The 14,287-nt window shown below is 40.3% G+C and overlaps 1 protein-coding gene across 3 annotated transcripts in view; it reads left to right on the top strand.

Moving 5' to 3' along the window:
- Positions 1-12,810, top strand: part of TGFBR2 (transforming growth factor beta receptor 2) — a 66,211-nt gene extending 53,401 nt beyond the window's left edge. For all 3 annotated transcript variants that reach the window (XM_089532893.1, XM_089532896.1, XM_089532895.1), the window contains exons 6-7: positions 6,489-6,616; positions 9,229-12,810. In XM_089532893.1, coding sequence (XP_089389019.1) covers positions 6,489-6,616; positions 9,229-9,408 — 308 coding nt within the window. In that variant the 3' untranslated portion in view covers positions 9,409-12,810. The remainder of the gene's footprint in view (positions 1-6,488; positions 6,617-9,228) is intronic.
- The last annotated feature ends 1,477 nt before the right edge of the window (positions 12,811-14,287 follow it).

The raw sequence follows: 14,287 nt of genomic DNA, 5'->3' as shown, positions 1-14,287 counted from the left end.
GGTCTACACAACACAATGCCGAACAAACACCATAAAACTGTGATGGTGCAGCTATCGGCCCTTTCCAGGGTGTAAAAAGGAGCCACTTTTTGCAGCTCCTTTTTGCACCCTGGAAAGGCCAGGATGGGGGTGCAGCATGTGGTTGCCACACCTCTGATCTAGCTGTAAAAGGGGTGGCTGGAGACTGCTCATTCGAAGCTGTGTGTACAGCCCCTATGTTAACCAATGGTTTTTTTCTTAGTAGGCATGTATTTCAGTGCTTCAGTGGCAGATAATCTGGTAAACAGTCTGGAACACTGGAATGTAATTTCAAATGAGTTGCCTTGAGTTTTATGATTTTCATCATTTTTAATTTTTTAGCCTGAAAGGCTGATCGGATTTTTTTTTTTTAAGTTGGCTTGTTTTGTTTTTCTGAAATTCTGACTGATTGCATTCCACAGCTTGCCTTTTTAAGGCACAGATGAACTGTTTGCTCAGGAAGACTCTCATCCTGGCTGATGCCTGATCTCTCTTCCTGTTTCTGTTTGAGCACATTAGAATTATGCCCAGGGAAAGCATCACAGCAGGAAGTGACAGAGCTGCCTACAGTTAATATTATCAACAAAGAAAAATCATGTATTACTTTGGGTTAAAAAAAAGGTGGAGTTTTTTGTAAATCCCTCTTGAAAATAACATAATAAAACATCCATAGTAGAAGTCCAAACACCTTGCACAATCAAAGTATATGATACATTTGCAAAACATAAGAATGCTAGAAAAACAACAGAGCTAAATCTAGAATTCCACACAAAAGAATCATCTATTGTATCCCATAAATTGTTATAATAGTTTATGTGAAAGCATTAGGGATAGTGTTAATTAGTGAACACGTTAATATAATCAGAATGACTGAAAACAATGCAGATCATAACTATTGTCTAATATTAACCATTTTAATAGACTTGGCAGAATTTTATAACACCTGGAACATGTTATGCAATACAGTTTCTTTTTAGAAAGCTCCAGAGGTATGATTGGCTGATGTGTGTGAGTGGAACAAGTGATGTAGGGCAAACCTCTAGGAGTGTGTTCTTCTGTGTCGTGTGGTCTTCCAAGTGTAGTCTTCCATCCCTAGAACACTGTAAATGGAACCTTTATAGCAGGGCTGTGCGGCCTTTTCAGTCCCAAGGGCAAAATCCAATATCTGTGAGAGTGCAGTTTGTATTAACCCTCCCATCCCCAATGAAACGAAGAGGAACCTTCACAAGAGTTTCCATAAACAAAATTGTGGGATGATAGGATTTGCTGTCCCACAACATCTGAGGAGTCACACATTGGCCAATCATAGAATCATAGATTTGGAAGAGACCACAAGGGCCATCAAGTCTTGACATACAGGAATACACAATCCACCATTCTCTGAGGCAGCATGTTTCACTGTCAAACAGCTCTTACTGTCCTGCTCTCTATACTATAGTTTTGCAGTGAACGTGCCATCCCAGTGAGGAGTGAAGATTCTTTGCTTCCCAAAATGGCTTCCTGTCCACACAGCTGAGTCGTCCATCTTTTGTTGGCCTCCATATTATAAGTATAGCTGCTGAACTATGCGCATCGATTGACAATAGTTTTAAACATTATGCATCAAACCCTTGTTGCTGGTAAACTCTATCCCTTCATCCTAAATGCAATATGCACAAATCTATGACCCAGGCGGACACAGGCTTGCCTTTTCAGGGTCTCATAACCTAACCATATTTCCACCACCACAGGATCACTGGAATGAGGGTGAAGTTAAAGTTTTTCCCAGCTCAGTTATCCTGAGGTTCTTCTTCAATGCGGGTGGGAGGGTGGATAGAATCTGCACCCTTCCAGACATTTCATTTTGCCCTTGGGACTGAGAAGGCTGCACATTCCTTTTGTAAAGGCTCAGTTTACAGCATTTCAGGGATGGGAGACTGTACAGAGTTTTCTGAGGAAAAGAAGGGCATACAGCAATGGTATAAAACGTGCTTGGTCAGTGAAACTATCATAATGTTGCTTGTAAGACTGCAGTTTAAATGTAGTGCATAATGCTATAACAAAGGGGCTCTGTATGTTGTTCAGAACTGAAACTGTGATAAGTGCAGATGTTCTTCTATCCATACCTTGTGAGGCAGAGGTGAAGTGAAGATTTGCTGAATGCATTGTTCATAGTATCTTAATCCTTTCTAGCCAGCATTTTCTTTGACATGGAGCTTAGTCGGTCCGTGGAAGCTATAAATAGCAATGTACTTGCAGGTGAATAGACGACCTTAAAAACAGGCCGTTTGATGGGTTAAATGCTAAGAATCTTATGTGGGGGAAGGAGGTTATAGTTTGGTTGATGTTTCGCTGGAGTATAATTTAGAAGTCATATTTAGAAACCCAGCAATGCTGCTTTTGGGAAATCTTGAACTGCTTCACTACACTGTTAGCTTGGTATTTTAGTCAGCACAACAGCTGTGTGCCAGATGTTATGCTTTGTAAGAAAGATAATTTCCATCCAGGCATTTTGCCTTTGTGCTCGGCATGGATACTGTGAGAAAGAAAAGCACAGAGTGCGTAAGGTGATCTGACAGCCCTCTAAGAGCCGCTTATTTTCAAGACCTTTGTTGCCAGTGCATGACATCACTCAGAATCAGCAAGGTTACCAGGGAATGATTTGGAAAACACCTATCAAAATGGCTTCTATTCTTTGAGCTATGTTAAGCAGCACTGCATTGCCAGGAAGATTTTCTGGTCTCACTGAAATGGTGCCTCTGATTTAAGTATAAAAATATGGGTAAAAATTGTTACACAGAGAGGGTACAAAAGTTGTGACATTTTAGGAAGCAGTGGGGAGAACAGGCTCAGGATTTCTCAAGAACAGTATTTATATCATATGCTTCATTTTGCAAGTGTTCAAAAGCTTGTAGTGTGTGCGCATAAATCCATGGCCAACTTGTTATTGCCTCCAGTACGCACTGGATCAGAGTCAGTGAGAAAGAAGAAGATATTTGTATTTTTATTTCACCGTATTTTGAAAGCATGTGTTTTACGTTAGGAAGTTAACCAACCAAACTTTTTTGATGGGAGAACTCTAGCACATGCAAATCTTTGCTCAATTTTAAATATCCACACTTACCTAACAGTATGGAAAAGTGAAAGAAGGTATTGTTGTTGCAGTTATTGTGTGTCTTCAGGTTGTTTCTGACTTAAAGTGACCCTAAGGTAACTTTATCACAGGAGGGGGAGGTTGGCCAAAATGTTTTTAGGAGGCGCTGCCATTCCCTTCCTCTAAGGCTTGGAGAAAATGGCTTGTCGAAGGTCACCCAGAAAGTTTCCACTGTTGAGCAGGGATTCAAACCCTTGTCTTCCACCACCACAGTAGCACTATTTTTTTTCCTCCACAAAGGTATATTTCCAAAATGTGGTGGTACTACCTTTTAAATGAACTCCCTTTCACCAAAATAACATTAAATATATGTGCTGTAGTCATGCCCCTAGCTACCTATATGCAAGACACATGATGTGTAAAAGGAGTTATAGAGGGGAAAAAGTCTGTGTGCAGGTTTACAGAGGGTTTTTTTTAAAGAGCGTTATTAGCGTCTTTCTTTTTTCTTTTTTTCTTCAGAAGAAAGCTTGGCACTTCTTAAATTGCCCTTTATTGTGCTTCAAGTCACATTTGTTTCCTTAGACTGGCTCCAGGAAATATAGTTTGTGTCTGTTTTTGTGCCTGTGTTTCAGCATTGTCACACATCCTTTCATGTCAAAAATAGATAATAAAGAATTATCTCATACAGCCTATCTGATATATAGATTGTCAGAGTTTAGTAGTAAGTTGTGCAGGGCCCGTTAGATTTCAACTTAAGTAGGACAAAAAGAGTGCAATCATTAAAAGTAAGCATAGGATTGTCAAATCCACATTGAAATGCAGTAAACACAAAGTATGTCAGGACATTGCCTATAGGCCACTTTTGGTGAACCAAAATGCTTTAACTGCTTATAAAAACAAATATTGAAACCAACTCAAAATAGGCTTGTAATCTAAACAGGCTGCTGTTGCAATCATTTCCTGCATTTTCAGGGTGTTACTGATATGCTACATTAATCTTGCTAGTGCTACTGAAATGATATAGACCTTACTGAAATGTCTATGGCTACTTACAGTGTGTTGCTTGGGGCATAGCGGATCAGCAGATTTAAAGCATAATAGAATAGAAATCTTAAAGTTATAGTTTTGCATGTGATACTTGTATGAACTATTAAGGATATACTGTAGCTCACACTCTACCCTTTGCATGTATAAGGTCCCAGGTTCAATCTTTGCTGTGTCCAGATAGGGCTAAAAAGATCCGAGTTTGAAACTTTGTAGAGCCATTTCCAGCCAGTGTAAATAATACTGAGATAGAGAGCCTGATGGTCTGGCTTGGTATAAGGCAATTTCACATATTCCTTGGATGACAATCATACATGGATCCAAACCTTAGCCATGAAAGATGTTTCAGATTTGGTAAGATTTTGTCAGTTCAAAGCACTTCAGGACTGCCACTTTAGTTGCCATTATGGTTTAACTGCATTCCTAAAGGTACCTTTCATCTTTTCTTTTCTTTTCTGAACTGCCAACTTCCTTCAGTTCTTTCCGAGAGAGGAAAAAAATAATAATGAGCCACAGAAAAAGCCAAGCGTTAAATTCTCTTACCACTGCCAAAGATTCATTAGGTGTGTGAATAAATTCTACATGCATTTTCAAAGACAGTACAATCATTTCTGTGTTATATGGAAATCTACATTAATAACAGCTTTCTTTTTGCTGCACAGAGTTGGGGAAATATTTCTGTTGGTTTTTTTTCTTTACATTTATTTGAGGTCTCATATTATTTTTTCTATGTGAAGCTAATAACATAGGTCCAAAACACACTGAAGAAATAATCAAGTTTGATTTTGCCCTGGCTCAGTGCTAGGGAGTCCTGGTGATTGTAGTTTATTGTGGCACCATGCTCTCTGACAGAAAAGGGTAAATGTCTCACAAAACTGCAGTCCCCAGAATTCCCTAGCATTGAGCCAGGGCAATTAAAGTGGTCTCAAACTAGATTATTTCTCCAATATGTTTTGGACCATAGTAAAAACCAAAACTGAAGTCTATGAATGTGGGCAGACATGGATGCGTACCCCCTTTATTTCATTGGACTTAATTTCTTTTTAATGGCTGTTCCAGAGCTGAGGCAAGATTTCAGAACAAAGAAATCCCTTTTCAGCATTTGCTTGAAGTACTGTGAGCCCTCCCAGTTTGGGCCTGGGTTCAGTGATTTACAGGTGAGAAATGCATGGAGATTTTTATCTCCTTGGGATCCTCTACAAGATTTGTGTTGGGTTCTTCTATTTTAGAGTTTCGTTTTATTAATTGATTACAATTATGTCCTACCCTTCCTTCAGTGAACTCAAGACAGTATACATGGATCCCTTCCTCCTTAAATTTTCTTTTAAACAATCTTTTGAGGTAGGTCAAATTGAGGAAGACCTTTCCTAGTAGGTTTCATAGCTCAGCAGAGATATGAACCCATATCTCCCAAATTCTTACCACTACACAACTGATTCTCTCTGGTATTGTTTCAAAATATGGCATAATAGTATCTCATTCATCTGCAAAAAGAAGTAAGATTTCAAAGTAAGGCCTTAGAGGTAAGTGAGTGGGGCATTCATTCTGGATGCCAAGATAATGAGTTTTAGAGGTGATCTTAGTGACTCAGTATTGATTGATGCATTGTCAGCAGGGACAAGAAAAGTGTGAATGAATAACAACAAATATCCTTTTACCTTCCCTTCCCTTTAAGTTTCTACAGGTTTTTTGGATGTGATCTACAAAAATGAGGTTCCTGCCAAAATGTCTACTAATGAACTTTGGATGCATGTTTGCATGCATGGGAGAAGGACAGGATATAAAATATGAATGCATTTCTTTTTCAGTTCCCAGTTTGATGTCATTTGTTCTCTGTAAAAAGAATCTGGATAGGGCTTTATTTACCAAGTGGTATGAGTACTGTAGGGACACCATGGGTAGGCTGAAAAACAGATGTGTGTATGTACTGGTGGTGGTGAGTGACTGAAAGTATTCCTTTTTCAAGGCACTGTTTGCTTTAGGACCAACCCTGTGTAGAGAATTTGGTGCCCACTCCTCAGATACAACCTTCTTGCAGACCTATAGACTTTTGGTTAGGCCAGGCTCAGCTGTACATCCCGCCCTTTGCCCCCTTCCCCAGTAGAGAGTGTCCAAAAGTGGATCCCTGGTCTACCTTTATCATTGTGACTATACCACTTATTCAAGCAGATAAGCATCTAGATAATCTTATATTTGGATAAAATGCTAGAAAAAGTGAGCTGTGGTGCTTAGTACTTGTTGCTTGGTCCAGGTTCAAGAATGACCATAACATTCTAAAGAGAAAAGAGCAGCTCTTTGTGATCTTGGCCTCCAAGCTGAACTGAACCTTCTTGTTTGCTCATTCTTTCGGCAGAAGTTAAAGATTACGAGCCCCCATTTGGTTCTAAAGTGAGAGAACATCCTTGTGTTGAAAGCATGAAGGACAATGTTTTGAGAGACAGAGGGAGACCAGAGATTCCTAGCTCATGGCTCAACCATCAGGTAAGAGGATCATCCTGTGATCGTGAACTACTGGTAATTATTAAGCACACCAATATTAGCAAAGATGACAAGATTGCCACTCTCTATCTCCTCTCTGAGCTATGACTAGCAGAATCTTGCAGACAGGGTTCCAGGGGTTGTAATTCCAAAAAGAAACTTTACCAAGTTCTATAATCTCCTTGTGCTTAATCATTAAGATGTGCCATGTCAAAGTGCTTATAACTGCACAAACACTGATTGTTTAGAATTTCATTTTCATTTTGCTTTACATATGAATCTTCCTTGTGGGGAAAACCTGGGCAACTCAGGATGAACTGCTGTATGGGCATCTGGTCAGTTTAGCAATATATGAATCAAATGTCATTGGAAATTCACTGGAAATCAATCCTTTGATATTTGCTAGTTGCCTTTTAAGCTCTTTACCATTCTTGCTGAAAACCACCAACAGTTGGTGCAATACTAGCCTTACTATAATATATGCATGTTCTTCCTATTTGTTTGTATTTTCATAAAGTAACCATTATTCATAATACAAACCTTTGAAATGGATTGTACACAGCACTCTTTGCCCTCCCCTTCTTAATGAGATTTGTTGTACTACTGAATTTCAAGTTAATGTTTAATATTTAATTTAACTTCAGAGTCAGTAATTCCAATGTGAAGAAAATTTAAAATGTATTTGTATATTTCCCAATATCATTGTACCATTGACATATGTGTTATGAGGTAATTACATTACAGTGGGCCCTTGGTATCCACTGGGCTTTGGTTCCAGTAGATACCAAAATCTATGGATGCTCAAGTCTCGTTATATACAATGACTTAGTAAAACTTGCACCCCTATAAAAACGATGTCTGTTGGGCTGAGAAACTCTCTTGTTTTGTGTGGGGGGAGTAAAGATGGTGAGATTACCCATAGTCTAGTGGGGCTACCTTTCATGAGCACCATCCAACTGGAGACAAACCCATCCCCCCATCCCTTGCTGAATTTATGTTTCTTCTCATGCCCTGTAGGCTATCTAAAAGCTTTTAGAAGTACAAGAGGTTGGAGGGGTGAGCTTCCATTCATACTATTTAGGATTTGAGCCAATGTGCACTCCGTACTTCCTGAGCTATTTCCTTAGTAGATGGCTGGGATTCAAAAATTCTATTTCCCAGATATGCCTTGTTCCTGACAGTGAGAAAGATCCAATATTTCAGTGTCATGGAAAGTAGAACCATTTTTTAAACTAATGAGTAGGAAGGGTTTTCTTTTCCCCCAGAAGAACTGAATGTTCACATGTCTTGTAGTTCCCTTGATCTTTCCAGATTTGGAAAGTCCTTCCCAAATATAGTGCCTGAACAGCCAGTTCAGCATGCACCCTTTAATTTGAGCCTTCCCAGTACCATTAATATGCAAAGCAGCTCTTGCAAAAGGCCAGTCTGTACTCTTATATACACCAACCCACAGATCTGTCATTGCAAAAAATAGCCACAATGTTGAGTGGTGATGATGTACAGTGGGAATTGCAGAACTTGGAAACATTATTCTTATCTTTTGATTGAGTAGCCATGTGTATGGGGATTCAAGATGTTGTAGTTCGAAGCCTTGATCGTATTGGGGCATAGCACTAATGTACTGTAATGGTCCTTTACTCTAACAGTTTAATGATCTTTGTGCAGGTAAAGGGCCATGTATTTCTTGGGTAATTGGCATCTGTGCAGAGGGGTTTCTACAGAACCAAATCAGTCTGGGAAAGAATGGATTGGATAATAATCTGTGCCATGGGACAGGTGAATGCCTGAGCCAACCTTATCATACTCTCTCAGTTCTGTGGATCCCTTGGAAGCCATGCTTTCAAGAAACTGGCACTGTGGGAACTGACATTGTTGCTGCATACCTTCAATACCTTTTCCCTTTCTCCTTGGCTGTTGCCTTCTCTCCAGCAGCATAGTTATGCTATCAGCTGATCCAGAATTATTTTGACCCCCAAAGTACTAGGAAGATTATGTTTTTGTTTTTGTTGCTGTGTTCCTTCAATTAGTTTCTGACTTCTGGCAACCTTAAGGCAAACTAATCATGGGGTTTTCTGGGGCTGAGAGTGTATGACTCGCTTAAAGTCAACCAGTGGGTTTCCATGGAGAAACAAGACATTAAACCCTGATCTCCTGAGTCATAGACCAACACTCAAATCACTACACCATGCTGGCTCTCAAGTAATTCATACTACCACAAAAAAGAAGAGAAAACTTTAAATCGGCATTTGTTCCAAGCTGTTGTCTATCCACAGCCTCTCTGTGTAAAATGTATATCTTAATCCTGGAACCCTTTGGTTCAAACTTATTTCCTCTTGACTGAAACGGTGGATGATATAAGTAACAACAGTGGTTACTACCATTTGTATTTTCCATTTTCCCTTAAGCATGTATGGTTTCAATTTAGCAAGCTGTGTTTTCTTACATATTATTAGCATCCTTTCAGTGTAGTGACACTAATACCATGTAAGTAGATTCTGTGTGAATTTACACACCTTGCAGACATTAATACCCTGCCTTGTGTGTGTTGACCTTGCAGTGTTGTATCTTTCCTGTTTTTGAAGTGTGTTCAATTGCTTTTTATTGGCATATTTCAGGGCATCCAAAAAGTGTGTGAGACTCTTGTCGAGTGCTGGGACCATGACCCCGAAGCGCGGCTCACTGCTCAGTGTGTAGTTGAACGGTTCAATGATTTTGAGTACCAGGACAGTCTCTCTGGAAGAAGCAGCTCTGAAGAGAAGATCCCCGAGGAGGGCTCAGTGAACAGTGCCAACTAACAACCAACAGAGCAAAACTTGCACAGAAGAGAAAAGCTGCTCTTGTGTTCTTGTGTACACAGTCCTGGAACAGGAAGATGTCTTGGGTGTACTTTCTGTGGCACTGAAAATCTCACCTCTCCTTCAACACTGCAGTTCCCATGGAAAAGAAGCCATGAGGAAGCCATGATGGGCAAACCATCATGCCAGAGCAACAGTTCCCTTGACTGTGTCATAGGAAGAGCTACTTTGGTGCTTCCCTGAGCAAAGGAGATCATATAAAATGCCAATTGTGTTTGCACTTTATCAATGCCTGCATATGTCTATGGAAGAGCAATTTTATGTATGTATGTATATATCTATATCTATATATACACACAGCAAACCTCTGCAGAGAATCTGCCAGGACACTGGATAGGAAAGGATTGCTAGGATATTCTTTGCAATACTGGCAGCAGAAGTGCCTTACTCACCACAGCCTGAATCAGGAAAACAGTAGTAACACACTACACTGTATAAATAGTATACATTGCTGCATTCAGTTTTTGCTATTGAGGAACAGAAAAGTTCACAAATGCTGAGAGTTTGGCCCATATTTAGAGCTTGGACAAAGCTGCTTTCTTGGACCACAACTGCCAAAATCTTCCAGACAGCATAGCCATGGAAAAGTAATTTTTTCAAGCTCAGATCATGTTAAAGCTCTCTCTCACACACACGCACACAACTATGCAATGACTGTTCAGCTGATTCCTGAATATATTACAGGTTTGCAGATTCAGGGAACCATTTCTGGACTGACATCTATTTTTTCCTTTCCAGACCTTCATGGAATTTGGAAAACCGTATTTTTCTTTTTCTTCCATGTCTGTACAAAGGATCATTAGTTCCCCCCTCCTCCCTTTCTTTGAACTTGCACTTCTTGTGAATAGCCTGCATATGGGAAGAGAGAAAGAAAGGAGGTTTCCCAGCCCCTTGCTTTATAAAATCAGGCAGAGCCAACTATAATTGAAACAGATGTTTTACATTTGCTGTGCATTCTGACAAAAAAGTAGACTTTTCTCCTCTCCCACCCTCCCTTTCTGGGATTTAGTAACATCATGTCTAGTTTCTTGAGCCCTTAAGTTCACACTTGATTTCATGCCCAGTATGAAAGGAGAGAACAGCACACCAATACCTTCCGGAGTGTCTGGATTTCTGTGATGCTCTGGAAAAGGTTTGCCCCTGTGCTACAGGCAAGCATTGTCTTTGGTCTTCCTTTTTGTGCGCATTGTAGCCAACCTCTGACCGCTGCTCTTCAGAGCTGCTGGCGATATTAGCACATTCCTAAACTGATCCCCACAGGCATGGCTTACATTCTTTGAGTCTTCCAAAATATTTAGATTTGGAGCTGGCCTCTTGTGGAATTTTAAATGATGGGATTTCAAACAGTACTTTTTTGCTAGACCATCAGGGTGCTGAGTTTGTCTCAGTCTTGAGCAGGGCTTGGAAAAAGTCTCTTTTGGGGAGTACCATTCCAGAATTCACCAGTCAGCATAGCCACATACCATGTTGACTGGAAGATTCTGAGAGTTACCAAAAATGTAACTTTTCCACACTCTAAATTGGGGGGGAGGGGGGAGGGGAATCTCCAGATCTGGTTTCAGGTGCCTTCTGTTTGCTTCTGAATAGAGACCAAGAATTTGTTGCCAGTACACGGTTTAAATCAATCTGCGGAAGACACCACCCTCCAAAGTACACGAAAAAGTCTCTCATGTGCAATTCTCCCCCAGAGAAACTCTTGCTTTGTGTATCCAATAGGGAAGAAGACGTATATTCACATAGGAGTTAAAATTTTATGGTGGAAATATTTATTTTTTAAAAGAAAGCTTTTTGTGTCTGTTTTTATATTGAAAAAATTCTAGAAATATTTAAGCATTAAGTGGGCAAAGCCCCAGAAAATGGAATCCAGACTTAATAGCAACGGGCTATGTACTGAACTGTGGAGCTACTGGTAAGACGGGTATATACGGGATTGAAATGTTGCTAAAGTGAGGTGAGTTCTACTGACCTCTAGTGGTGGTTTCCCAGGGTAGCATCCTGGAAATCAGCTGCATTTATGGAAGAAACAAACAAACAAACAAAAACAGGGAGCTTCAATCCAAACTGGAACATATAGTGTGCTTTTCCACTTCAAATCTAAACCATTGTTTTCAGAACAGATGGCCTAAATGCAAAAGCTAGTTCTAGTACGTCAATGGGATTTACGTAAGTTTTAACGTAGTGTTCCGGAATTGATTCCAGAGATCTTCTCTAGCTGAGACTAGCACTTTGAATTGGGTCATGTCCCCCTCACCCACACCCATTCACATCTCCCTGCCACAACAGCGAGAAGGGAAAAGTTCCAGGATTCCTAGATAGCCATGAAAACATAGTTCAGGCAGATTTTGAAGGTGGATTGGACAAATTCATGGAGGAAAATTCGGTGTTTAGACAAATTACATTTTTTTAAGACTACAGGTGCCACACACTTCCTAGTCAGCATGACTATGCTGCCTTGGAGCATCCGGGCACTAAAATCTAAAAAAGTCCACCTTCCCCCATGTCCTAGAAAGGTCCATTTATGCCTACTCATCTTTACCATCATATTTTACTTCCTAGCTCAGAAGCAGTCTACCGGTGAATACCATTTGGTGGAGAGCTTTAGCACAAGAAAACTGTTGTCTTCATGACATATTTGTAGATTTCTCAGAGGAATCAGCTCCGAGAAGCAAGATGTTGTATTAAGTGGACATTGGTAAAGGTCAATTGGACTTTGGCCCATGCATTTTTCTGCCTGAGGCAAAGGCCAAGGTACCCTTCCCCAATTCTATGAACACTGGGATGGTGGTGAAAGCTTACAGGGTAAACTCCTCCACCATGGTTTAAGGCAGCAGGCCAGTGTAGAGGCAGAGAACCATCCTACAATGTTCTGTACTTCAGGAGTGGGGAATGTGTAGAGGGTCAAGGGAACACCTATGGGGGCTGTCACTGCCCCTCCTCAGCAGTTGTCACCTGAGTCAGTTGTCATTCTGCCCAAGGTTAGAGCTTGTCCTCAACTTTTGGCCTGATCGATCAGGGCTCGTTTTGTTCTTATGATAGCCAGACTGGCTTGACATTGGTTTATGTTTGCAGTGTAGATGCACTGTGGGTCTCCACTCCAAAACAGTGTTGTGCTTGATATTTCTCATGCAATGCCAAAGATGAAGAGGGAGAACATCCAGTAGCTCCTGACAACTCTTTAACTTTTTGTACTATTCCATGTAAAGGGAATTTTTTTTACTTCTTCCATGGAACACTTCCATTGTACAACATGTATGAAAATAGGAATGTGAACATATATAATCACGTTTATCAAATGTTTCAAGCACTTACCATATTTTTGTATAAATAAAATGTTTTAGATTATATGAGGCTATGATTTTGTTTGGAGGTCTTATCCATCCCTACCAAAATGTCTTAAGAATGTTTACAAAGAGTAACTCTCGGGCTGATGACAACAATCATTTCCCTCCAGCAAGCAGAGCAAGAGGTTCATCATGGCTGTTGTAGGAAAATGTAAGCCCACCAGATGTTTTTGTCTTACAACCCACACAATTCCTTACTGCATGCCAAGGTCTCTGAGGTATCTGAGGAAAGAAGTCCAAAATGAAGGTTAAGGTTATCAGCTTCTGTCCTGTGTTCCAGTATGCCTCCCTAACTGTGCTCTTCTGCTTTAAAAACGAGGGACAGACTGTGGCCAAGATAATCATAGGCTGCATCCACACTGTAGAAATAATCTTACAGGGTAAACTCCTCCACCATACCTTAAGACAGCGGGCCAGTATAGGGGCAGAGAATCAGCATACAATATTCTGTCCTTCAGGAGTGGAGAATGCCTGGGGGAGTCAAGGGAACAGCTATGGAGCTGTCACCATTGTTGACACCAGTTTAATTGCAATGGCTCAGAGCTATGGAATTCTGGGAACTGTAGTTTTGTGAGCCATTTAAGCCTCTGTCCAAGAGCTCTGGTGTCACAATAAACTACAGTTCCCAGAATTCCATATCATTGAGCCATAGGCAGTGAAAGTGGTATCGACCTGGATTATTTCTGCAGTATGGATGCAGTCCATGTCTTTGTAGCTACATCTCCCACTGCTATCATATCCCATTTAGGGAGAAAGGCAGGATATAAAGCTAAATAAATAAATAAATGCACTACCCCCTCCCCCCCCCAAAAAAAAAACAGATGGGAATTTTTAAGGCACTGAAGAGGAGTGCTGAGCCTTCTCCTGCTAGCAGGGTGTGTTGTGACACGTTCTTGTGAGTTGGGAGGCAATATAGAAATAAAGAGAGCCACTGTGGTGTCCTGTATTGAGCAGTGGACTACGACTGAAGACAAGGGTTTGAATCTTCACCCAGCCATGGAAATCCACTGGATGACCTTGCCCAAGTCACATGCTCTCATCCTCAGAGGAAGGCAACGGTAAATCCCCTCTCTACAAATCTTGCCAAGAAAACTTGGGGTGGCTTTTGGGTAAGTTGGAAATGATTTGAAGGTGCATAACAACAATACACACATATATAAGAAATTAATTTAAATAAATAAATAGAGGTGAAGAAGACTAGGACTTGAAAGGGCAGCTATGAAGAAATCTAGACAGTATTATCAAGTGTAAAGTTATATCTTTGAATACTAAAGTTAAGATTATCCATGTCATTGCATTTCCAATTTCTATGTATGGTTGTAAAAGCTGGACAGTGAAGAAAACTGATAGGAAGAAAATCAACTAATTTGAAATGTGCCAGAGAAGAATTTTACAGATACTGTGGACTGCTAAAAAAGACAAATAAATGGAGTAAAGTAAATCAAGGCTGAACTCTCCCTAGAAGCCAAAATCACTAA

This window comes from Sceloporus occidentalis, unplaced genomic scaffold, assembly GCF_023333645.1.
Source record: "Sceloporus occidentalis isolate IW3139 unplaced genomic scaffold, rSceOcc1.0.p SCAF_7, whole genome shotgun sequence".
Classification (NCBI taxonomy): Eukaryota; Metazoa; Chordata; class Lepidosauria; order Squamata; family Phrynosomatidae; genus Sceloporus; species Sceloporus occidentalis.
This window is presented reverse-complemented; position numbering and strand designations above follow the sequence as displayed.